This window comes from Rhinoderma darwinii, chromosome 11 (genome assembly GCF_050947455.1).
Source record: "Rhinoderma darwinii isolate aRhiDar2 chromosome 11, aRhiDar2.hap1, whole genome shotgun sequence".
NCBI lineage: Eukaryota > Metazoa > Chordata > Amphibia > Anura > Rhinodermatidae > Rhinoderma > Rhinoderma darwinii.
In genome coordinates, this window is record NC_134697.1 from 38,982,450 (window position 1) to 39,008,756 (window position 26,307).

A 26,307-nucleotide genomic window follows, 5' to 3' on the forward strand; every position below is an offset into this window, starting at 1 on the left:
ATTGGTCATATTTGATCTGAGCCTGGCGGCTCAGAGCAACGTATATATTGTGGATTGGGCAGTCCATGTCTAGTTTCTCACAATACTGATATTGTATAGTCTATCCTCCTCAATTTTTTTGTTTTACTTGGCACCAGCACTCCACACATTTGAAAAAAAACAAAACAGCTGATTTTAATTCAGGAATGACCTCATAAGTGTTTCTGCTCTTGCTTGTGCTCTCGGTTGGCCACTGGGAGCACATGGTAAGGTGAGCTTATTCCATCTGATGACATGTTGTGGTGCTGTGGGGTGGCATCTGTTGCTGTAGTGCTGCACTTGTGGGGGGGATGTGGCCCTGAGCCAAGGAGGCTTGGCACAGTCTGATAGCATGGTTGCTTTTGGGACCCTGGGTTGCTCCCTCTGCAGGAGCGGTGATGCAGTGGCAGTGGCCGCCATGCGGTGCTGTAACCGATAGATTAGGGACTCACTTTAAAGAGGTCACCGTGAAGTGACAAGTGGGCTTATACAGTTTGATCAAAACGTTAACAAAGAACTTCATGTTCATGTTTATAAATTATGCCCAGCGGCTCAGATCAACGTATATATTGTGGATGTGCGGTCTATGTCTAGTTTCTCACAATGCTGAACCTACAGTGTGTTGTTGCTGTCTTCTACACATTGGTCATATTTTTCCAGGCCCCGTGTAGGTTGAGCTGATATGTATGGGTAGCTGAAATTGTTATACTGTGCCAACCGCAAATCTAAACTTGTTTGCACACACCCTTTATGTTGCTTTTACCAGTTAGAAGAAAAAAGTGCTCATATATAAAGACTTTCTGAATGTAGCACATATTGTTCAAAGCAAATAATCGCACAATGTCATCTATCAGCAATTTCATTTGTTATATGTATATTGATATGTTTATATTTACTACATTTTAGACTTTACTCAAGCTTTATTTGCTGTGCTACAGCTAGGCCACACTTTGCATCAATTAAATTGTTGGGTAACTACATGTTTTTTTGTTGGTTAAACCCATTACTTTTGTTAAACTACTCAATACATTATTCACCTCTGCTGCAATGATTAACTAAGCACGTGGTAGACTACAGTCAATAAATTTTGGATTGTTAAAATTACCCCAGCTGAAAAATTCAAATGGTTTGAAAAATTTGTCATAAATTCCTGTTTGGTAAATCTAGCGCTAGTACTTGTGACTGTATTTGGACCATATAATGGACCATTGGTGGAATGAGAATAGGAGGCCCTCAAATCTGCTCCTCCTCTTCCTCTACTTTATTTTCTTCTGATTCTGTCTTGTACTCATCATTACGGTCTTTTCCTTCTGACAGTTCATTGTAGTCTTCCAGCTGTCCATTAAAGATGTCTTCATTGTAGGTCCCTGGCACATCATTTGGTCCATAGTCAAAATCAGGAAGAATATTCAGTTCTTGATCATTTATGAATTCATCATCACTCTCTTCAAAATAAAAACAGAACATTTTAAGACATTCACAGAGAAATAGCATTGATGTAAAAACAGTTGATGACTTACTGTGGTACTCTGTGGGCACTCTATGGGTAGCCGTATGGTCCCTCCATATGACACTGTATTATGGAAACATTCTTATGGAATATGACAAAAAAGAATATTCCTCCATATGAATTCAGAGGCATATGGACCTACAGTAGGCTTGTATAAACTTCTATGAGTGATGTATTCTGCGTAAAACTTGGAGGTTGTGCAGAGCCCTAATAATGTTGTGTGCATGAGCTCTTATGCTGAGTTCACACATCGTGGATTTTGTAGCGTATTTAATGTAGATATAATTTGCAAATCCACAGCATGCCCTGAATTCTTAGCACATATGTGTCATTACATGTGGAGGGGGTTTTGAAAACCTGGTCCACATGCACTGTACTGTAATTTTTGTGAATTTTCAGTGCAGAATCTACACTGAAAATCCAAAACAATTCTGCACCAAATCGACAACATGCTTTAGGTCTCACCCATGTACCACTGCTTTGCAATTGTCAGTTGTAGTGTTTCCTATGCTGCCGGCCAAATGGCACAGTGTCATGTGGTCAGTCATGGGTAGCACAAGTATACCATCTATAGTATCTCATTTATTATTTTTACTGAAACCAGTGCCTGCGTTAGAGGGGCAAATTGGGCAATAATTGTTTTTATTTTTCTTTGGTAAGTTGTGCGATTATTTAAGGGGTCTTGTTGGGGTCTGCTTAAATTTGAGTTCTGGTCTAGTGTCTAAATTAATTTTAAAGTCTAGACTGGGGTCTGAAATTATTTGTGTTGCTATAAAGGCTGGGGAAGGCTGCAGAAGCAAGGGGCCAAAGATGTCTTGAAAGCAAACTCTGCAGTCGTCAGGAGATGTCTTCATAAGACTCTGGGCTGGATGAAGAAGAAAAGGAATGAGAACGTTTACAGTCAAAGATGATGTCACCTGTAAGTCGCTGGATTCCTGTCGGCTCTCCTGACATGTCTGTTTATGGTAAATGCTTGTGTTCCTTATGAGAGATCTATTGTGGAGCATCTATACTTAGAACTCTGAGTTTGTGATGTTCCTCTGTTATTTCTGCTGGAAATGTATGAATAAGGCCTGGCCTACATGGAGACTTTATGTAACGCAGCTAATTAATTTTAAATTATAGTGATACAGTTACAGGACAAAGGAATACAATTAGTAGCATGCAATCTTGTGGACTTCAGCTGTCACGTGAAATTTATTGATACATTTCGAGGAGGAATAACCGAGGAACGGCACAATGCAGAGTCCTAAAAAAAGGTGCTCCAGAATTGTTATTTAATGAGGAATACAAGTATTTACTAAAACAAACAAGTCAGGAGACGGATAGGTCCTTTTTAATTCTTATGTATTCTACCTGTGACTCCGTCTGATCAGTGCTGTATTCTCATGTATGGCCTGCAGGAAGATGATATTTGCAGAGAGCCTCTATAGAACTGGTATCTGACAACTATATGGTCACTGTAGCGCAGGGTTTATTGGTTATATCTAAGGGGAGAAAGAAAACCTGGACCGGACATCCACTTGCTATACTTGATCTATTCCGGCTCAGCAAAATTAAATCTACGAACATGAGGTTCTAAGTAAACATTTTGATCAAACTGTATAAGCCCACGTGCCACTTCACGGTGACCTCTTTCATGTGAGTCCCTACTCTACCAAGTGTAGCATCCCATGGCAAAAAATGCCGCTGTAAAACAGCACCTGCAGGGGGAGCAACCCGGGAGACCAACAGCACCCATGCTGCTGGTCTAAGCCACCTTGGCTCTGGACCACGTCCCCCCACAGATACAGCACCACAACAACAAAAGATTACCACACACAACACCACGAAAAATGAACAGATGGAAAAAGCTCAACTTTCCTTGTAGTCTAAGGGGCACGCTGAGAACAATTAGGTAGGAAGCCTTTTTATGAAGTTCCCTGCTAATAAAAACACCTGGGCCAAATGAGGGTGGAGTGCTGGTACCAGAAGAAAAAGACAGACTATGTATATATCCACAGAAGAGACAGAAAACTTGGACTGCACATCCTCTTGCTATACTTGATCTATTGCGGCTCAGCAAAATAAGGGTATGTAATCACGGCTTATTTTCGGCCGTTTTTCAGGCCGTAAACGCCCTAAAAATGCCCGAAAAATTGGAAGCAGAACGCCTCCAAACATCTGCACATTGATTTCAATGGGAAAAACTGTGTTCTGTTCCGATGGGCCGTTTTTAAAAAAAAACGGCCACGGAAAAGAAGTGCAGGTCAATTCTTGGGAGGTTTTTGGAGACGTTTTTCATAGATTCTATTGAAAACGGCTGTAAAAAAAAGTCACGAAAAACGCAGCGAAAAACGCGAGTGGCTTAAAAGACGTCTGAAAATCAGGAGCTGTTTTCCCTTGAGTTTGCGTGTGAACATACCCTAATAAATAAATACAATTTATTGGTGCTTGTATAGTGGTCACGTACTGTTATCCCTGACTGAAAAAGCAACACCTGTCCCGGACCATGTGATTAGGTTTTTTGATATTCCACTTTCATTTTCCTTGTGTTGATGTGAGTTATATATTTGAGAGAGTGGTGAGAGGAATGACCAAATAAACAAAATTTGTTGCTGTTTTTTCGCCGCCTCCCCCTAGATTTCAATCCTGTATTTGCCCCATACTAATCACTGCATACCAGGAACACCCCACAAGACCTGTCGCTTTGGAAGTGCTGGGTCATCTAGCCATAACAATTTGGCAATTGTTATAGAAGGTCCCCTTACTTTTAATTTTGCCTAAGGTCACATTTTGTCTAAACTTGTCTATCGAATGCGTCATGGGCTTTTTAATAGCGTTTTTCGTATCTATCACCCATAGACTATAATGGTATCTGTTTAAAGTTTAAATGGTAAATGGATGCCTTTCAGTGGCATACGTCACCCTAGGCCCCCATGTTAAAAAATTTATACTGTACCGTATATTTTTTTTACAGGATTCCGTTGTATGGAATTGTGTAGTCTACTACGCTATTCCATACATAAAACAAAGATTTCCCAAAGTATACCATCCCAATGGAGGCCAAAAGGACACTCTTTTGACCACTTTTGGGCTATGGGAGCCCTATGTACATGTTTAGCGTGTATGGCGGGAGCTTTCCCGGTGTACACTTCAAACATAGTGAATGAACTTGATGTGAAGCAGGCTTAAACCGCACACATGAATTGCTGAAACCATAATAACTCCGTAATCATTTTTAATGTCCCAAGCTATTGTTCAGCGTGGGCTCCCCATGTACAATGCACTCATCACATATCAGGAACAAATCATTTGCAGAATGAACCTTATTAATAGGCCCAGGTAAGGGAAATAGGACCACATGGCTCCAGATGCTTTTAGCTAGAGTCTGAGTGTATTTATGTCATTCTTTTCATAATTTCCTGATTGTCTCTGTATCGTTTGAAGTGTGCACAGATAGATCATTCTAGCTTCAAACCATTAGGATATTTTACGTGTGACTGGGTGCAGTCACACATAGAGACTTGGTGCAGTACCCTGCGTATGTTACTGAGGACAGGACTGCAAAAATTCACAAACTGATTTATGACTTTTTTTATTTTATTTATGCAGCAAGGATTGAACTCATTGGGAGCGGTATAAATCTGTATGCAGTGAGCCCCCCTATTGGTAGTTGCATTGGCTTCTATGACGTGTCACCACAAACACTGGAAGCAGTTCAGTGCTGGGTGCCCCTCCCCACCATGGGCACCACAGCAGTCATGCGCCCTGCCTCTATGGTAAGTATGCCACCTTGTGCATGATCACACAAGGGTTTTTGACATTTTCTGTGTTGTTGTAACAATTCCCAATAAACTACATTGTTATTAAACCTCCGTTTGCTATCAGAGTTTAAAAAGCCAAAGAAAGAGATTGAAACCTCCCAGGCAAACACCCTACATTGCAGAAGAAATGGTCTTCTAGAGGGGTGGTCCGCTTAAAAAAGAGACCAATATACATATATACAAATCTGGACTCCATCAGGGTTCATCTTTGGAGAGGTTTCACTGTATATGAAGAACATGAACTAAAGATTGCATTTATTAAAGCACCCAGTAATATATTATTTCATTTAGAATTAACTAAGTAAGGTATGAACAAAAATTGATTTTGGCTTGAAGACCATGAAAAAGTTCTTCTTTGCTTGCATTGAAGGCAGGTGTATAGCCATAGAGGGTGTAGTGATAGCAGTCGCACTAATGCCTGACAGATCTTAAAGGCATCTTTGTAAGGACACAACAGTTTTAGGAAACTGTTACAGATTTAGCATTGGGGCCCAGGAGCTTAAAGGGGTTATCCGGGGACCAAAAATTGCATTGCAATAATATATTCATGTGAAACTAAGTAACTTACTAATGTACTTTAATTTAAAATTCTGTACTAATTGGTGCAGTTCAAACCTCGTGAATTGTTCCCGGAAGTCCTGGAGCTTTTCTAATAATGATAACGCTCCGACACGGCCCCACATGACTGAGCTCTTGCTTCATGTGCTGTTCGTGAACATGACTGCAAGGGGCTATCACATTGCCTACTGCTTGAGCCCCGAGCAGAGCATCAGCTAGCGCTTTGCTCGGGACTCCAGCACTGCTACCAACGTCCATATTTGGTCAATTCAGGGGTTTCCTATCGCTGGAGTTCCCGAGCAAAGCATCAGCTGATGCTGTCCCTGGGGACTCCATAACTTCTACTAACGTCACAGTCACTTTCCATATATGAATAGTGACATCGGCAGCAGTACTGGAGTCCCTGAGCAGAGCATCAGCTGATGCTCTGCCCGGGGACTCCAGCCCTTCAGTGACTTCAGGGGTTTCCTATCACTTTAAGTTAAAGAAAAAAAACAACTGAATTTTCTGCAGAAATAGGAAATATTTGGTCATTGGATTTTACTCCTTCATCTGCACCCAGAGCCATCTTTTTTATTATGGGTGAAAGGAGCATGAGGACTAAGGCCAGGTTAGGAGTATATCTTGTACATTGTTAGTATTTCTCTGCCTGGAATGAACCAGTCACATTGTTATTGAGACTGTATGAGAGTTAAGGCCCTTTTACATGGGCCAATGATTGGGCAAACTAGTGTTTATACGAAAGCTCATTCCTGGTCAACGATCAGCCGATGAATGAACAAATGCTCCTTTTCCAGCTTATCTACTCACTTATGCGGCTAACAAAATGGTCGCTAGTCGGCAGCAGATTTCCCTGTGAAAACAGGGAGATGTACTGCCAAAATGATGGAAATGTATGGGGACGAACGATCATAGTAACGATCGTTCATCCCCATATATATCCGATCATTGTTCCTTATGAAAGAAGCAAACAAGTGCTGATAAATGAGCTGCCTCGTTAATCAGTGATTGTTTTCACGGCCTATATCGGGCCGTATAATAGGACCCTTCGGACGAAACACAATAATATATTTCTTATCTTTACATAATCTTAATATGAGGACATAGGCCTTTGTATAAGTGGAAGAACAAGTTAATACTTACTAAGCCATACAGACAAGCAAACGATGTCATAACCCACTTGGTTACAAAACGTGTAGTAGCGGCAGTATTCGGTGGTGCATGTTTTCATTACCTCGGCACTGTATTTCAACAAGGATTCACCTTTTTCAGCAAAGATTTCATCATCATTAAATATATACCCTTTCTTATAAAACTCAAGCTCTTCAGATGTTTGCAGTTCTTCCTCTTCATCAATGAATTCTTTATTTTTTCCTGAAATAACATTTTTAGATTCTGGTGGTCAAAAGGTTATTAGGATAGTAAGTCAACAGTAGAGTACTGTCATCTTTAGCTATATAAAGCTCACATAAACAACAATATATGCACTTTATTCTCCAAAGTAGTCACATACATGTTCTGCCATATCACCACTTCTCATGACCATATACACTGTGTTTCAAATTATTATGCACATTGGATTTAAGTGTCATAAACATTTAATTATTAGTTTTTCAATTAAACTCATGGATGGTATTGTGTCTTAGGGCTCTTTGGATCACTGTAATCAATCTCAGACACCTGTGATAATTAGTTTGACAGGTGTGCCCAATCAAAGGAAAACTACTTAAGAAGGACGTTCCACATTATTAAGCAGGCCACAGGTTTCAAGCAATATGGGAAAGAAAAAGGATCTCTCTGCTGCCGAAAAGCGTGAAATAGTGCAATACCTTGGACAAGGTATGAAAACATTTAATATTTCAAGAAAACTTAGGCGTGATCATCGTACTGTGAAAAGATTTGTGGCTGATTCAGAGCACAGATGGGTTCGCTCAGATAAAGGCATAATGAGGAAGGTTTCTGCCAGACAAATTAATAGCATTAGGAGAGCAGCTGCTAAAATGCCATTGCATAACAGCAAACAGGTATTTGAAGCTGCTGGTGCCTCTGGAGTCCCGCGAACCTCAAGGTGAAGGACCCTCCAGAGGTTTGCAAGTGTGCATAAAGCTATTATTCGGCCACCCCTAAACAGTGCTCACATCAGAAACGGTTGCAGTCGGCTCAGAAATACATGAAGACTAATTTTCAAACCGTGTTGTTTACTGATGAGTGCCGTGCAACCCTGGATGGTCCAGATGGATGGAGTAGTGGATGGTTGGTGAATGGCCACCATGTCCCAACAAGGCTGCGACGTCAGCAAGGAGGTGGCGGAGTCATGTTTTGGGCTGGAATCATGGGGAGAGAGCTGGTAGGCCCCTTTAGGGTCCTTGACGGTGTGAAAATGACCTCTGCAAAGTACGTAAAGTTTATGACTGACCACTTTCTTCCGTGGTACAAAAAGAAGAACCGTGCCTTCCGTAGCAAAATTATCTTCATGCATGACAATGCACCATCTCATGCTCCAAAGAATACCTCTGTGTCATTGGCCATGGGCATAAAAGGAGAGAAATTCATGGTGTGGCCCCCATGTTCCCCTGACCTCAACCCTATTGAGAACCTTTGGAGCATCCTCAAGCAAAATATCTATGAGGGTGGGAGGCAGTTCACATCAAAACAGAAGCTCTGGGAGGCTATTCTGACATCCTGCAAAGCTATTCAAGCAGAAACTGTCGAAAAACTCACAAATTCAATGGATGCAAGAATTGTGAAGGTGATATCAAAGAAGGGGTCCTATGTTAACATGTAACTTGGCCTGTTAAGTTGTTTTTTTATTGAAAGAGCTTTTGATTTCTGTAAATATGACCTCCTGATGCTGCAAATTCAACAAATTACCATTTTAGTTCTGTTTACAACCTTTAAAATGTTTTGATCTCTGTTGTGCATAATAATTTGAAACAGTGCATTTTGTGTTTTTTACTTCTAAAAAAAAAATCTGTTATCATTAGGAGATTTGTTCAATAAAATTCACATTATACTCCAATGGTTGATGGCTTGAAGATTATACTGACTGTCATTTGCATCGACTATTTAGGAAAATCTGTGAAAAATAAAATTTTTGCATAATAATTTGGAATGCGGTGTAAATCTTTCCTTGTATCAATGCCCGAAAATGGAGGAAAGTCAGCGCACGTGCTTTCTTATTTCCAGGAAACTTGGACTCTGATATGAGGATAATCTTATATATGTATGAACCTTAACTTGATCAGTGACACTTCACCTTAATATACCACATTCTCCACATTATCTACCACATTCTCCTTTTCAAGAACTCTCTTTCTTCAGACTAAAGGAGTTGTCTCATTCTAAACTACCCAAATAATCTGAGAGCCGCAGCTGCAATCATCAAATGGGGGTGTCACGATCTAGGGGTATGTGGACCCACTAGGCCGCTCCGCCATAGAGGAGAGGCAGCTCGTCAAGTCACAGTCTATGCAAAAGTCTATACAAGTTCGTAGCACAAGGATACCTGAAATAGTCCAGATGGTGGCAAGGAGCTCTGGCACAGATGGTCGTAGGTACAGCAGGTAGCGCCAGACGTGTTGGATGACAGCAGGTGCAGTAGGTTGCGCCAGACGTGGCAGATGACAACTGGTGCAGTAGGTTGCGCCAGACGTGGCGGGTGACAACGGGTGCAGTAGGTTGCGCCAGACGTGGCGAAGGGTAATGGGTGTAGCAGGACACGACTCCAATCACTAAACAGGCTCAGGAACAATAACACAGCACGGGATACAGGTAGCAGGGCACAGGAACACTGGAAATGGGACAACACTAAGGAACCATTTGCAAGACTAACATGGGGATTACAAACAATGCTCAGGCAAGTATCAGAAGGGCAGGGCCCTTTTAATAGTTCAGGGTGATCTGGGAATTAATAAATTATTTACATATGCGCTGGCCCTTTAAGGCCAGGAACCAGCGCACGCCCTCTAGTGAGAACTACGAGACGGAGCGGACGCATGTGCCGGCGTCTCCGGGGAGGGAGACACCGGCAGGAAGAGGAAGATCTGTGGGAGGCAAGTAAGTGGAGGTCTTCTTCTTGGGTCCAGAGTGAGAGAGGACATTTTTAATGAGGGTAGTGGCATTGAGGTTCTCCTCTGGTTCCCAGGATCTCTCCTCAGGACCAAACCCTGTCCAGTCCACCAAAGGGAAAGTCCTTCCTCCTACCGTCTTGCAGTCCAGGATCTCCTTCACCTCAAACACATCAGATGAACCACTGGGAGCAACCACAGGACCAGGAGTTTTACTGTAGCGGTTCAGGACCACAGGTTTAAGGAGGGACACGTGGAAAGATTTGGGAATCTTGAGCATGGAAGGCAACCGAAGTTTATAGGATACAGGGTTTATCCTTTGCAGTATTTTGAAAGGACCGGGGAACCTGGGAGCGAATTTGTGAGAAGGCATCTTGAGTCTAATGTTTCGTGAGAAAAGCCAGACTTTGACTCCAGGAGAGAATTGAGGAGGAACTTTTCTTTTTTTATCGGCCTGCTTTTTCATGTGGGTCACAGATTGGAGAATGGCAGCCTTCGTCTACTGCCAGATGTGAACAAAAGTCCCAAATAAAGAGTTAGCTGCCGATATTGAGTCATGGCTGGCACAGGAAGAGCAACTCGAGGGTGCTGACTGTACACAATGTAGAAGGGAGATGAAGTAGTAGACTCACTAGTGTGATTGTTGTATGATAATTCCGCCCAAGGCAGAAGTTGTACCCAATTGTCATGTTGGGTGGAAACAAAATGACGAAGATAGTTCTCCAAAATTTGATTGGTCCTCTCCACCTGACAATTGGACTGTCGGTGGTAGGCGGAGGAGAAGTCCAGCTTAACATCTAGCAGGTTGCACAGGGCCCCCCAGAACTTGGATGTGAACTGTACACCCTGAACCGAGACCATGTGCAGAGGAAGTCCGTGCAGACGAAAAATGTGGAGAATAAACAGGTTTGCCAAACGAGGAGCAGTCGGGAGACCAGTCAATGGAATAAAATGTGCCATTTTAGAGAAACGATCCACTACTAACCAGACCACAGTACATCCAGCTGAGGGGGGAAAGTTCTGTAATAAAGTCCATTAGCGATATGCTGCCAAGGGGCATCAGGGACAGGCAGGGGTAGGAGCAGACCAGCAAGTTTGGAGTGGGTGGACTTGTTCGAGGCACAGTTTGTACATGAAGAGACGTAATCCGCAACATCTCTAGGCAGCGTGGGCTACCAGTAATGACGATCTACCAAGTCCTGAGTCTTTCGAACACCACAGTGCCCCGCGGGTTTGGAGCTGTCTCACCAGCGGAGAATTCACCTCCGGTCTACAAGCCAAACAAAAGTATTTCCGGGCGGAATCTCTCTAATTTGCAGAGGGTTAGCGGTAATAACACTAGAAGGATTTACATATATTTGACATAGTAGTGCTCCATCACGAACGGAAGATGCTTCCACTTCCAGAAAGAACTGCCGAGATGCATCAGGGTGATGAAGAATGGAAGCTGAGGTGAAAGCGTTCTTGGGGTTTATAATGCCTCCAAACCTTGGCGTTCACCCCCTTCTTGGTGAGGGCAGTCAGAGACGAGAAGTTCGGGATAAATTGCCAATGGAAATTTACGAATTCTAGAAATTGTTGTATGGAACGAAGCCCCTGTGAACGTGGCCACTCTAAGACGGATTTCACCTTCTCTGAATCCATCTTGAGTCCACGGTCGGATACTATGTAACACACACTTCTCGAATTTAGCATACAGGAGATTCCCACTTAATAGAGACAGAACTTGGCGAACATGCCTCCAGTGTGTCGTCAAATTAGGTGAGTAGATCAGGGTGTCGTCCAGATAGACCACAACACAGACATACAGCAGGTCCCGGAAGATGTCATTCACGAACTCCTGGAACACAGTTGGAGAGTTACACTACACAGACCAAAGAGCAATATGAGATATTCGTAGTGACCGTATCGGGTGTTGAATGTGGTTTTCCACTCGTCACCTTTGCGGATACGGATCACGTTATAGGCCCAGCGTAGATCCAGCTTCGTGAACACATTGGCCCCGCGAATTCGATTGTAGCATTCTGAAATGAGTGGCAAGGGGTACTTATTCTTGGAAGTGATTTGGTTCAAACCACAGTAATCGATACAAGGACGAAGAGATCCATCCTTCTTTTTCCAAAGAAGAATCCGGCTCCGTCCGGTGAGGAAGACTTCCAGAAGAACCCTCTCTCCAGATTCTCCTTAACATAGGCAGACATGGCTAGGGTCTCTGGCAGAGAGAGGAGATAGACTCGCCCATGGGGTGGTGAGGAGTCAGGAAGTAACTCGACTGGGCAATCGTATCTGCGATGGGGAGGAAGAGTCTCTGCCTCCTTTTTGCCGAAAACGTCTGCAAAACTGGCATAATCTGTTGGTAGATCGGAGAGTGACTGAGGCAGTGGAGGCAAAACTGGACGAACTTGTAGCAGGCACCGGTTAAGGCATCTGGGGCCTCATTGGAGGATTTCTCCGGAACTCCAGTCGAGAACTGGAGCATGTAGACGAAGCCATGGCAGGCCCAGCAGAATAGGGTTGATAGCTTTAGACAATACAAGGAAGGCGATCTGTTCGGAGTGAAGAACTCCGACTTGTAGTGTCAATGGTTCCCTGATTAACACAATTGGATTGGGCAATGGTAGACCATTCACAGAGACAACAGCCAGAGGTCTCTCCAGAGGAATTGTGAGTAGATGTAAGCGATCAACTAGATCCCGCTGGATGAAATTTACAGCTGCTCTGGAATCAAGATAGGCAGAAGTGAAATGTGATGGTCTCTCCAGATATGATGGTCACAGGAATGGATAGTTTGGAAGAGGTTTTGATGTTTGGAGACGTCCCCCCTAGAGTTGCCTCTCCGACCAACCCTAGGGCTGTATGGCGTTCCCTACAGGGGGGGACACGCTGTATGGCGTTCCCTACAGGGGGGACGCTGTATGGCGTTCCCTACAGGGGGACGACGCTGTATGGCGTTCCCTACAGGGGGGGTGCTGTATGGCGTTCCCTACAGGGAGGGGACGCTGTATGGCGTTCCCTACAGGGGGACGACGCTGTATGGCGTTCCCTACAGGGGGGGACGACGCTGTATGGCGTTCCCTACAGGGGGGGTACGCTGTATGGCGTTCCCTACAGGGGGGGGCACTGTATGGCGTTCCCTACAGGGGGGGCTGTATGGCGTTCCCTACAGGGGGGCAGTATGGCGTTCCCTACAGACCCCCCCTTTGGGGAACGCCATACAGACTCCCTGTAGGTACCGCCATACAGTCCCCCCTGTCGAAAACGCCAGACAGTCCCCTCTGTAGGGAACACCATACAGCCCCCCCTCTAGATAACGCCATACAGCCCCCTCTGTAGATAGCGCCATACAGCCCCCCTGTAGATAGCGCCATACAGCCCCCCTGTAGATAGCGCCATACAGCCCCCTCTGTAGATAGCGCCATACAGTTCCCCCTGTAGATAGCGCCATACAGCCCCCTGTAGATAGCGCCATACAGCCCCCCTGTAGATAGCACCATACAGCCCCCCTGTAGATAGCGCCATACAGCCCCCCCCTGTAGATAGCGCCATACAGCCCCCCCTGTAGGAAACGCCATACAGTCCCCCCCCTGTAGGGAACGCCATACAGTCCCCACCTGTAGGGAACGCCATACAGTCCCCCCCCCTGTAGGGAACGCCATACAGTCCCCCCCCTGTAGGGAACGCCATACAGTCCCCCCCTGTAGGGAACGCCATATACCCCCCTGTAGGGAACGCCATACAGTCCCCCCGTAGATAACGCCATACCGCCTCCCTGTAGATAACGCCATACAGCCCCCCCCCCCGTAGATAACGCCATACAGACCCCCGTAGATAACGCCATACAGCCCCCCCGTAGATAACGCCATACAGCCCCCCCCGTAGATAACGCCATACAGCCCCCTCTGTAGATAGCGCCATACAGCCCCTTCTGTAGATATCTACAAAGGGGGCTGTATGGCGTTATCTACAGGGGGGCTGTATGGCGTTATCAAAAGGGGGGGTTTGTAAAAAAAGACACTATCTACAAGGGGGGTGGGGGTTGTGTGACACCCAGGGGAGGGGGGCCCCAGTCAAAAGTTTGCTATGGGGCCCAGTCTTTCCTAGTTACACCCCTGTTTGTGAGACTCCTTATACTACACTGTGCTCTATTTGTATAGAGAGGTAAGAAGAGGACCAGCCGCAATGTTTCTATTTGGATGTTAAACACAGTATATATGCAGCAGGATAATAATTTATCCCTAGTAAAAGAAGGTGATACTTACTGAACAATATACTCAAACAAACAATGTCGTAGCCGACTTGGGTACAATACGTGTAGTAACGGCACTCTCTGCTGGTGCATTCTTTCATAACTTGGACACTGTATTGTAACAGTGCATTAGCTTTTTGGTCAAAGGTTACATCCTCATTAAATATATATCCATATGTTTCCACTGCACTCGATTCCAAAACTTTAGTTTCTCCTGATTCTTCTGTATCGTTTATAACGTGCACTGAAAAAATTAATTGTTTTGAATAACGTTGCATTAAAACAATGTATTTAAAAAAAAACACGATTGCCGCCGCCGATGCCGCAGCCAGTTTTGACCTTCCTGACAGAGCCTCATTTTTCAAATCTGAAATGTCTTTATGTGGTAATAACTTTATAGTGCTTTTGCTTATCAAAGCAATTCTGAGATTGTTTTGTCCCGACATATTGTACTTTATGTTAGTAGTAAAATGTGTTTGATATATTCAGTGCATTATTCTAAATTTGAAAATATCTTCTTGTAAGACATATAGTAATACCTCAAAAAATAGTTACCAAATAACATTTCCATTATGTATAATTTATATTGGCATCATTTTTTTAAACGTCCTTTAATTTTTCTAGGATGTTACAAGACTTATAACTTTAGCACCAATTTATTTACATTTGAAGAACATTTCTAAAACCTATTTGTTTAGGGACCAAGGTTGTTATGAAGTGGCTTTGAGGGGTGATTATGTCAGAAAACTGCACCCGTTAAAGTATTCAAAACAGCATTTAGAAAGTTTCTTAACCCTTTAAGTGTTTCACAAGAATGAAAGAAAATAATTATTTTTTGCAGATATTCAATTTTATCCTTTTTTTCTGTAACACAGCAGTGTTACTGAGAAACGCAAGTCAACATTTATTACCCTCAGGGTATGTTCACACGCTTAGTAAAAAACGTCTGAAAATACAGTGCTGTTTTCAAGCAAAAACAGCTCCTAATTTTCAGGCGTTTTTGTAGCAACTCGCGTTTTTCACGGCGTATTTTACGGCCGTTTTTGGAGCGGTTTTTCAATTGAGTCAATGAAAAACGCCTCCAAAAACGTCCCAAGGAATGACCTGCACTTCTTTTGACGTGGCGTCATTTTACGCACCGTATTTTTGACAACGATGCGGAAAATTACGCCTCGTGGGAACAGAACACAGTGATTCCCATTGCAAGCAATGGGCAGATGTTTGGGGGTGTAATGGTGCAGTTTTTTCAGGCGTAATTTGAGGCGTAAACGGCCTGAATTACATCTGAAACCACTGCGTGTGAACATACCCTAATTCTGAAGTTTTTAGAAATATGTCATATGTGGCTCTAGTGCGCTACTTGACTTAATCACAGGCCTCAGAAATTAAGGAACACATTGTGGATTTTGGGGCCTCCTTTTTATTTGGATGTTTTCTAGGCACCACCATAAGTTTGCAGAGGCCTTAGAGGTGCTAAAAAACATAAGAAACACCCCAAAAAAGACCCATTTGGGAAACTACATCCCCAAGGAATTAATCTATCGGCGCAGTGAGCATTTTCACCCCACAGGTGTTCCATAGATTTTATTAGAATTGGGCTGTGAAAATGAGGAAAAGAAGCCCCCAACATTTGTAAAGCAATTATTCCAGAGTATGGCCCATATGTGGTCATAAACTGCTGTTTGGGGACACGACAGGCCTCTGAAGGGAAGGAGGGCCATTTGGCTTTTGGAGCGCAGACTATGCTGGATTGGTTTCTGGGTACCATCTCGCATTTGTAGAGCACCAGTAGAGTTACCAGTAGAGTTGGTGGATCTGTGTGAGGGCTTGTTTCTTTGGAGGACAAGCTGTAGATTTTATTGGTACCATTTTGGGACACATGAGCCTTTTTAATCACTTTTTATTTCATTTTTTGGATAAGTAGGTGACCAAAAAACAGCAATTCTGGATTTTTTTGATTTTTTTCTGCATATATCAGGTGCCATAAATTACATGTTATCTTTATTCTGCAGATTGATACGTTTATGGCAATACCAAATGTATAAAAAATTTTATGAATTACAGCTTTCGTACGATAAAATCACTTATAAAAAGAAACAAAAAAACTCCATCGTTTTCTGTGTCGCCATGTTCTGAGAGCAATAACTTTTTTCTTTTTGCGTCGACAAAGCGGTGTGTGAGCTTGTTTTTTGTTTTTTTTTGCGGGACGGTCAGTAGTTTTAATTGGTACCATTTAAATGCGACTTTTTGATTACTTTTTATTCATTTTGTGGTATGAGATGTGACCAGAAAATAGCTATTCTAGCATTTTTTCGCTTTATTTATTTATTTAGTTTAAGTCATTATGGACACGGGGATACCAATTATGTGTATTTTTTGTTTTTTTCTAATAATATAAGACTTATTATGGGTACAAATACAATTTTTGCATTTTTTTCGTGAAATTTTTATTATGTTATTTTTGTAACACTTTTTTTTTTCTTTTTTAGTCCCATTAGAGGACATGAATGCCTGAACCCCTGATTCTAATTCTATGGTGCAATGTATTAGACCTGTCAGTTTTACACACTTGGCAGACCTGGAAGCCATTTTTAGGCCTCCGACACTTAGATCAGGGGTCTCAAGCACGCGGCCCCTGGGGCTGTCATCTGCGGCCCGCGGAACACAGAACCGCTAGTATCGGCTCTGCTCTGAGACTCTGGAATTCCCTGACATCGCTGTCCACATATGAACAGCGATGTCTGGGGCTTCCCCAGAGCTGGAGACCTGTGCAGAGCGCTAGTACAGGCTCTGCTCTGGGACTCTGTGCAATTCCCTGAAATCGCTGTCCATAAATGGATAGTGTGTCAGGTTCTTCCCCAGAGCGGAGTCCCAGGCAGAGCGCTAGTATCGGCTCTGTTCCGGGACTCTGTGGAATTCCCTAACATCGGTGTCCATGTTTGGACAGACGTTGTCTGGGGCTTCCCCAGAGCCAGAGTCCCGTGCAGAGCGCTAGTATAGGTTCCGCTCCGGGACTCTGTGGAATTCCCCGACATCGCTGTCCATATATGAACAGTGTGTCAGGGTCTTCCCCAGAGCGGAGTCCCGTGCAGAGCGCTAGTATAGGTTCCGCTTCGGGACTCTGTGGAATTCCCCGACATCGCTGTCCATATATGGACAGTGTGTCAGGGTCTTCCCCAGAGCGGAGTCCCGGGCAGAGCGCTAGTATAGGCTCTGCTCCGGGACTCTGTGGAATTCCCTGACATCACTGTCCATACATCGACAATGATGTCAGGGGCTTCCCCAGAGCAGGAGTCCCAGTGATGTCAGGACCACAGCTGGAGTCCCAGGAAGAGCCTACTAGTGCTCTGCCCAGGACTCCAGCTCTGGGGTTGCCCCTGACATCTCTGTCCATATATGGACAGTGATGTCAGGAGCAGAGCTGGAATCCCAGGCAGAGTGCTAGAAGCTCCTGACATCACTGTGGCAGCATCTGCGGAGGGCACTGTGGCAGCATCTACGGAGGGCACTGTGGCAGCATCTTCCGAGGGAACTGTGGTAGCATCTACGGAGGGCACTGTGGTAGCATCTACGGAGGGCACTGTGGCAGCATCTACGGAGGGCACTGTGGCAGCATCTACCGAGGGCACTGTGACAGCATCTACAGAGGGCACTGTGGCAGCATCTACAGAGGGCACTGCGGCAGCATCTACAGAGGGCACTGCGGCAGCATCCACAGAGGGCACTGCGGCAGCATCCACAGAGGGCACTGCGGCAGCATCCATAGAGGGCACAGCGGCAGTATCCACAGAGGGCACAGCGGCAGCATCCACACAGGGCAATGCGGCAGCATCCACACAGGGCAATGCGGCAGCATCCACACAGGGCACTGCGGCAGCATCCACACAGGGCACTGCGGCACTATCTAAAAAGGGGCTGCCCAATCTTGACATGTGTGTCTGCCAAACGCTGCTAACTGAGCCGCCGGACTGCATTTAGCGACACTAAGGGTATGTTCACACGTAGTCAACCAAAACGTCTGAAAATCCAGAGCTGTTTTCAAGGGAAAACAGACCCTGCTTTTCAGACGTTTTTTTACCAACTCGCATTTTTCGCGGCGTTTTTCGCGGCGTTTTTTACGTCCGTTTTTGGAGCTGTTTTCATTGGAGTCTATGAGAAAACAGCTCCAAAAACGTCTGAAAGAAGTGTCCTGCACTTCTTTTGACGAGGCTGTATTTTTACGAGTCGTCGTTTGACAGCTGTCAAACGACGACGCGTAAATAACAGGTCGTCTGCACAGTACGTCGGCAAACCCATTCAAATGAATGGGCAGATGTTTGCCGACGTATTGGAGCCGTATTTTCAGACGTAAAACGAGGCATAATACGCCTTGTATACGTCTGAAATTTGGCCGTGTGAACATACCCTTAAACTGGAAAACTGGATTGTTGAAATAAGCATGTGGAGAAAACTCGCAAATTTTAAACCTAACTGTATTATTATAGTAATGTAGTATTATTATTATTATCATTATAGTAATATAGTGTTATAGTAGTTCAAATAACGAATTGATTAACAATAATTTTGTATTGTATCAAATTTGAAAGTAATGCGGCCCGTCAACTTCCCATTTTTTCTATATGTGGCCCACTTACCCGGCCGAGTTTGAGATCCCTGACTTAGATGCTGGTGATGTCGCAGGCTCATTTTCTGTCACCTTCCATCACCACGATGTAATGGTACTGCGGTTTGCGGGGAACTCCTTCCCGACAGCGCTATATGTTGGGAAGGGGTTAAAGGGGTTTTCCAGAGAGATAAAAATGATGGCCTATTCTAAGCTATTTGAAGGGGCTGGGGCGCTCTTTTCCTGGCCACAGCCATGCATTAAAGGGGTTTTCGGCGAGAGACGAATTTGATGGTCTCTCCTCGGGATAGGTCATCAGTATCTGATTGGGAGGGGGACCGACTGCTTCCCATTCATCACTCACACTACTCAATACTGTCAAATGCTGACACCAGTGGCGTCGCTAGCACAGGGCATCCGGGTCCCAAGCCCTGGATTTTTGTCCCAGTGCCCCGGATCCCCAGGGACTGACACATGTAATTGTATATGCGTCCTCGGGATGCAGATACACTTCATTTTATTGGCAGAGCAGGGAGCTATCTGCTGAGCTCTCGTCTCCCTGCCCCTAGTAAATCACGGAGAAATGTGCCCCTGGGCCAGTTCTGTATTAATTTAGGGCCACGGGGAGATTAGTATAGCGCAGGTGAGCGTTGGAGAGAATCTCTGCTGTGATTCTCCTGCACAGAAGATGTGACCTCTGCCTGGGTGGCTGCCTTACATGACGTCACTTCTGATGTATAATGCAGCTGCCAGAGGTCACACACTCTGCAGGAGAATCACAAGTCCTCTCTCCCACCAGGCTGCAATAAAATATGGGGCCCTGCAGTTTACTGCACTGCATGGTCCTATCTAGTTCCCAAGCAGGGAGGACGGAGGAAGAAGAAAGGGCTGGAGAGGGGCAGTGACACACAGCTCTCCTCCCCTCCTGTCTGCAACTTCTACCAGGCAGCTGATGAAGATACCGCTCAGGACAGGTAAGAGGGAACTGTAATATGTGTGGGGGAGGGGATTCTTTTTTTGTGGGAGAGGGGGGGACTTAATTGTAAATATGTGTTGGGGAGGGGATTCTGTGTAAAAATTTCTTGTGGGGGGGGACTTTACTGTAAATATTATGTGTGGGGGAGGGGACTCTGTGTTAAACGTTTATGTGGGGGAGGGGTGACTTGGCTGTGAATTTTGCATGGGGAGGGGGAAATTAACGGTAAATGCAGTTGCACACGACCGAGTTCTATGATGCCAGGAGTCCCGTTAACCTTTACCGTGGTCTGGCCGGGAAATGCGGCCGACACTTGGACCGTTTTTTTCACGGCCCAAACTAGGTCGTCTGCAACTGCACTTACAGTCAAGTTCCCCCTCACCCGTCCCAAATGTAATGTGTGGGGTGTGGGACATCTGTTTTAAAAAAAAATGTAATCTTATTTTTTAGATACAACTTCTATGTTTTCTGTATACATAGAAGCTGTATGTTGCCGTCAAAAGCTAAATCCGTCAGGTCTGCAGGACTGACAGCTTAAAGGGGTTTTCCAGCCTGTAAAAATTGATGGCCTATCCTCAGTACGAGCGCTTCTTCCCCTTCATTTTTTCTTGCTCACTGTGAATCGTCGACACACATTTAGCGGCGATTCACAGGTATTGCAGCCTTTTCTCCAATTGAAGTGAATCATATGAAAAGCCTGCAAAACCTGTGGATCGCCGCTAAATGCGCGTCGATGATTCACAGTGAGCAAGAAGAAATGAGCGCTGCACCCCTTTCAAAACCGCTGATTGGCGGGAGTGGCGGGAGTCGGACCCTGACCAATCAGCTATTGATTGCCTATGCTGAGGATAGGCCATCAATTTTTACTGGCTGGAAAACCCTTTTAAACAAACACTGGTCCTGTGTGTCTCTGTTACGCAGGATCCAGATAATATCTATCACATCGAAGTTCATGAACTTAGATGTGATCGATAATAACATCATTCTTTCCAATCATTTACCATTGTAACTAGGGCAATCATCAGCCGTTGAATGGGCAAATGCTCGTTCATCGGCTAATCAACTTGTTTACACTGCCAATAAATTGGTCGCTAGTCGGCAGCTCATCTCCCTGTGTAAACAGGGAGATGTGCTGCCGACATGATGGAAATGTATGGGGACGAGCGATCGTAGTAACGAGCACTCATCCCCATTCATAACCAATCATAGCTCCTTGTGATAAGAGCAAAAGAGCGCAGATCGATGAGCTGTTTTCATGGATCAGCGCTCTTTTTCACGTGCCTTGTCAGGCCGTGTAAAAGGACGGTAGAGAAATGCAATAGTTGAAGGGATTTCTGTATTTCTTTTTTGATAAATCTCATATGATACACTTACATTGCAGTTTCTCGGCTGTTCCACCACTGATGGTTTTCTGGGTCCCCTGACGCTCCTTTATTTATAATCTGGGATCATGTCTGTCATCTATAACAATGTCACATCACGCTGTGGTTATGTGGGATTGTTATGGACGATACTCAATGGCACCAGGTTATAAAAGAAAAGAAGAATCAGGGGACCCAAAAACCATCAGTTGTGGAAGAGCCAAGAATCGGCAACGTAAGTGTATGACTGACAATGTGTCTTATATTTTCATGTTCTGTTAATATGAGCTTTAAAGAATAAAACGTGTGATTTTAGCATGAGAACACCATCACCAGCCACCGTCGTCTTTTGAGGACGGCTGTATTCAGAGCCCAGTTACCAGGTGCGTAACTAGGAAAGACTGGGCCCCATAGCAAACTTTTGACTGGGGCCCCCCCTCCCCTGGGTGTCACACAACCCCCCCCCCCTTGTAGATAGTGCCTTTTTTACAACCCCCCCTGTAGATAACGCCATACAGTCCCCCCTGTAGATAACGCCATACAGCGCCCCCCCTGTAGATAACGCCATGCAGCCCCCCCTGTAGATAACGCCATACAGCCCCCCCTGTAGACTGTATGGCGTTATCTACAGGGGGGACTGTATGGCGTTATCTACAGAGGGGGACTGTATGGCATTATCTACAGGGGGATTGTATGGCGTTATCTACAGAGGGGGACTGTATGGCGTTATCTACAGGGGGGATTGTATGGCGTTATTTACAGAGGGGGACTGTATGGCGTTATCTACAGATGGGGACTGTATGGCGTTATCTACGGGGGGACTGTGTGGCGTTATCTACAGGGGGGACTGTGTGGCGTTATCTACAGGGGGGACTGTGTGGCGTTATCTATAGGGGGGACTGTGTGGCGTTATCTACAGGGGGCTGTGTGGCGTTATCTAAAGGGGGGACTGTATGGCGTTATCTACAGGGGCACTGTATGGCGTTATCTACAGAGGGGGCTGTATGGCGCTAACGCCATAAAGCCCCCACTGTAGAGAACGCCATACAGCCCCCCCCTGTAGAGAACGCCATACAGCCCCCCCTGTAGGGAACGCCATAGAGCCCCCCCTGTAGGGAACGCCATACAGCCCCCCCTGCAGGGAACACCATACAGCCCCCCCTGCAGGGAACGCCATACAGCCCCCCCCCCCCCCCAAAAAATGCAACCTATAGTGTGTCCTACAAATAACATGCATCCCCTATCCACAGGATAGGGGATACATGTGTGATCGCCGGCATTGATAGAGAGAACGGGGGACTGAAAGTCCCCTTAAAGAGGCTCTGTCACCAGATTTTGCAACCCCTATCTGCTATTGCAGCAGATCGGCGCTGCAATGTAGATTACAGTAACGTTTTTATTTTTAAAAAACGAGCATTTTTGGCCAAGTTATGACCATTTTTGTAGTTATGCAAATGAGGCTTGCAAAAGTCCAAGTGGGTGTGTTTAAAAGTAAAAGTCCAAGTGGGCGTGTATTATGTGCGTACATCGGGGCGTTTTTAATACTTTTACTAGCTGGGTGTTCTCATGAGAAGTATCATCCACTTCTCTTCAGAACGCCCAGCTTCTGGCAGTGCAGATCTGTGACGTCACTCACAGGTCCTGCATCGTGTCAGACGAGCGAGGACACATCGGCACCAGAGGCTACAGTTGATTCTGCAGCAGCATCAGCGTTTGCAGGTAAGTAGCTACATCGACTTACCTGCTAACGCCGATGCTGCTGCAGAATCAACTGAAGCCTCCGGTGCCGATGTGTCCGACACGATGCAGGACCTGTGAGTGACGTCACAGATCTGCACTGCCAGAAGCTGGGCGTTCTGAAGAGAAGTGGATGATACTTCTCGTCAGAGCGCCCAGCTAGTAAAAGTAGTAAACACGCCCCGATGTACGCACATAATACACGCCCACTTGGACTTTTACTTTTAAACACACCCACTTGGACTTTTGCAAGCCTCATTTGCATAACTACAAAAATGGTCATAACTTGGCCAAAAATGCTCGTTTTTTAAAAATAAAAACGTTACTGTAATCTACATTGCAGCGCCGATCTGCTGCAATAGCAGATAGGGGTTGCAAAATCTGGTGACAGAGCCTCTTTAAGTTCTCCATGACTAACCTCTGACTTCCGGCGTCTGTGTCGGCAGCTCAATAAAAATGAAAGGAGCGCTGGTCACGCATGCGCACAAGCGCGACCGGCGCTCCATTCATTTCTACGGAGCTGCCGACACAGACCCCGGAAGTCCGAGGTTTGTGATGGAGAACTTCAGGGGACTTTCAGTCCTCTGTTCTCCCTATCAATGACAGCGATCACACATGTATCCCCTATCCTGTGGATAGGGGATACCTGTCTTTTGTTTAATGGCAGAGCGGGGAGATACCTCCCTGCTCTGCCGTAGTGTTCAGTGGCGTCCCGCTGTAGCAGCCATAGCGGCTGCTAGCGGAGCCTGCAGCCATGGTGGGGGCCCGTGCCGGCGGGCGACACGGGCCCCCTCATGCCGCGGGCCCCGTAGCAGTCGCTACGGCTGCTACGGCGGTAGTTACGCCACTGCCAGTTACCCCTGCCGCCTTTATATGGCAGATGGAGGTAAACAGATTAAGGATAGGCTGCTACATATGGGCCAGTGCAGTCAGCCCCTGCCTGCAGCCCATAAGATGCTGGGACAGGATCCCTGCGCAGGCCGTCACGATGACGTCACTGGATCACGCCAGCCTATGCAAGGGTCCCATCTCGGCATGTGGCACCATCTACAAAGGGGGAATTGTGTGGCACCATCTACAGGGTGTATGTGTGTGCATAGTACTATCTACAGGGGGGTAACTATAGGGGCCATAGTCTTATAAATATCTCCGAAATATGTTTACCCCCCCCCCCCCCCCCCAAAAAAATAATATATGTCTTGGGGCTCATGCACCATGTCTTTTAGGACCCTAGCAACTCCCCTGGCTGACACAATTGTAGCGGTGTTTCCCAGTATTACAGCCTTCTTGTGTTCAGGCTGTAATATTGTGAAACGCCATTACAAGTGTGTCAGCTTTTGACAGTATTGAGCAGTGTTGGCGAAGGTGAATTGCTCTCGGAACAGAGTTAAAAAGTATGTGCCATAGTCTATTCAAAAACATGTTGAGACTGCAACTATTTTCGGCACACAAAGTCGACTCAGGGATGCCGCTTGGCCAGGAAGCTTCGTAATTGGATAAGCTAAGACTCTGTATGTATCTCCTGAGATAAGACTCTGTATGTGTCTCTTCTGCCACTCTGGTCTCTAAGAAGGCTGTACTCTGTCACTTCATGGAGATTGTAATAGTCCATGGACATGTTCTGACCATCACCTCCCATTCATTTTAGCTGCCATAAAGCACACACGCCATGCTGCACTGTCTATATGGGCAAAACAAGAAGGAAGTGTGTGCCTCCAATATGGCCATTTCAACGTTTTTTTAAATAAAAAATAAATGTTTACAACCTTTAGAAAAAAAAAATCTAATTAATGAAACTTAACCTAGAGTTATTCCCATGCTAGACATTTATGGCTTATCTACAGCATCTATCTTGAGAATGGGAGACTCAATAGAGAGATGATTGGGCTTACGGAATCATCGTAGCTCGCTATGCTACGAAGTTCCCATAAATTCCTTTAGAAGAGAATGGGATGTTCGAAAACTGTGTAGCTCAGCAGCCTTCAGCAGCCGCCTCTTCTGGCGGGGACTGGGTCTGGGACCCGCAGCTATCAGACATTTATGGCATATCCCTTTAAATTCATGAGACATTCCCAACTTTAGCTACTTCTGCTTATATGGCTGTAGACATGTCTGCAAACAGGAACCTCAGTATCTGCATACGGAGTACAGCAATATTAAGATAGATTACTGCTGTTTCTCCTGTACAGATACTGTAAAGTTACCCGCATCTGTATAGCAAGGGTTCAACCAGCCACATTGTTTATTATTTAGATTTATCAACTGTGATGATGGAAATGACTGAGAAATAATGACTTATTTCTTGAGAGGTTAAATATTCAATATATTAAGAAAATTGTCCTTTGATACTTACTGAAACTTAGCTCAAAACAGAGAATACCGAAACCCACTTTGGTGCAATATGAGTAGTAATGGCAGTGTCTGGTGATGCAATTTTTCATAACTTCTGCACTGTATTTTACTAGTGAATCAGCTTTTTCAGCAAAGATTTCATCGCCATCAAATATATATCCATCTTTAAGCATTACTCCATCTGCCAATGTTTTTGATTCTTCTCCTGCATCATTTGTTGAGTTGTCTGAGAATAAATACTTTATTTTGTTGCAATTGCAATATTCAAACAAGGTAATTTGAAATGTTACAAAGTAGCTATGTGCCATAATAGGGAATCAGACAGTACTGGAGCCTGGGGAGTTGGATAAAGCACTGGACAACAGGTATTTAAAGGGGTATTCCCATTTTAGACATTTATGGCATATCCACAGCATACCCCCTGACACCGTCCCAAGTCTCCATTGATATGCCGTCTGGAAGCGGTTACCAGCGGCCTTCTCACCATACGGGACAGGGACATTGGACCCCCATTCAGGAAGATGGGACCCGCAGGTATCAGACATTCATGGCGTATCCTGTGTCTTAAATGGGAATACTTCTTTAAGCCCTTCACCATCCTAGACCTCCAGGTATGTAATTTTTTTTCTGTTGCAATATATAGCACCAACACATTCCTCAACACTTTACAGAAATCATTCCTCACCTTCCCCAGGGTCTCTATGTTTTTAGAGTGTGGGAGAACACCAGAGTACCTGTTGGAAACCCACGTAAAGACAGGGAGAACATACAGAATAAATTAGATAAATACTATCCTAGGTGTTTAAAGCTTCTCTTGTGACAACAAAGCCCTGTTTATACATCAGTGCCCACTTCTGCCATGGAACCATGGGGGAGCAGCACGTGTTTATGTATCTCATCTTCCCTCTATTATAGTACGACACTGCACAACATAGTCCAGTAATCACTCATCTATTGTTCTTGTTTTGTACTGTGGGGTATCACCCCACTTTATACCCTTTGTTATATTCCTACTATGTTAAAAGCTTTCCATTTTCAGTTGAATTCATTCATTAAAGCACATATCCTAATTG

General features: G+C 44.9%; 1 protein-coding gene across 1 annotated transcript; it reads right to left on the reverse strand.

The window, feature by feature from the left end:
* Positions 1 to 966: 966 nt before the first annotated feature.
* Positions 967 to 25,454, reverse strand: LOC142663678 (uncharacterized). The gene is made up of 4 exons (XM_075842433.1): positions 25,236 to 25,454; positions 14,219 to 14,449; positions 7,036 to 7,266; positions 967 to 1,463 (listed from the first exon to the last, which is right to left on the reverse strand). Exons 1-4 carry the CDS (start codon positions 25,405 to 25,407, stop codon positions 1,252 to 1,254), a joined length of 846 nt encoding a protein of 281 aa, XP_075698548.1. The 5' UTR covers positions 25,408 to 25,454; the 3' UTR covers positions 967 to 1,251.
* Positions 25,455 to 26,307: the final 853 nt, after the last annotated feature.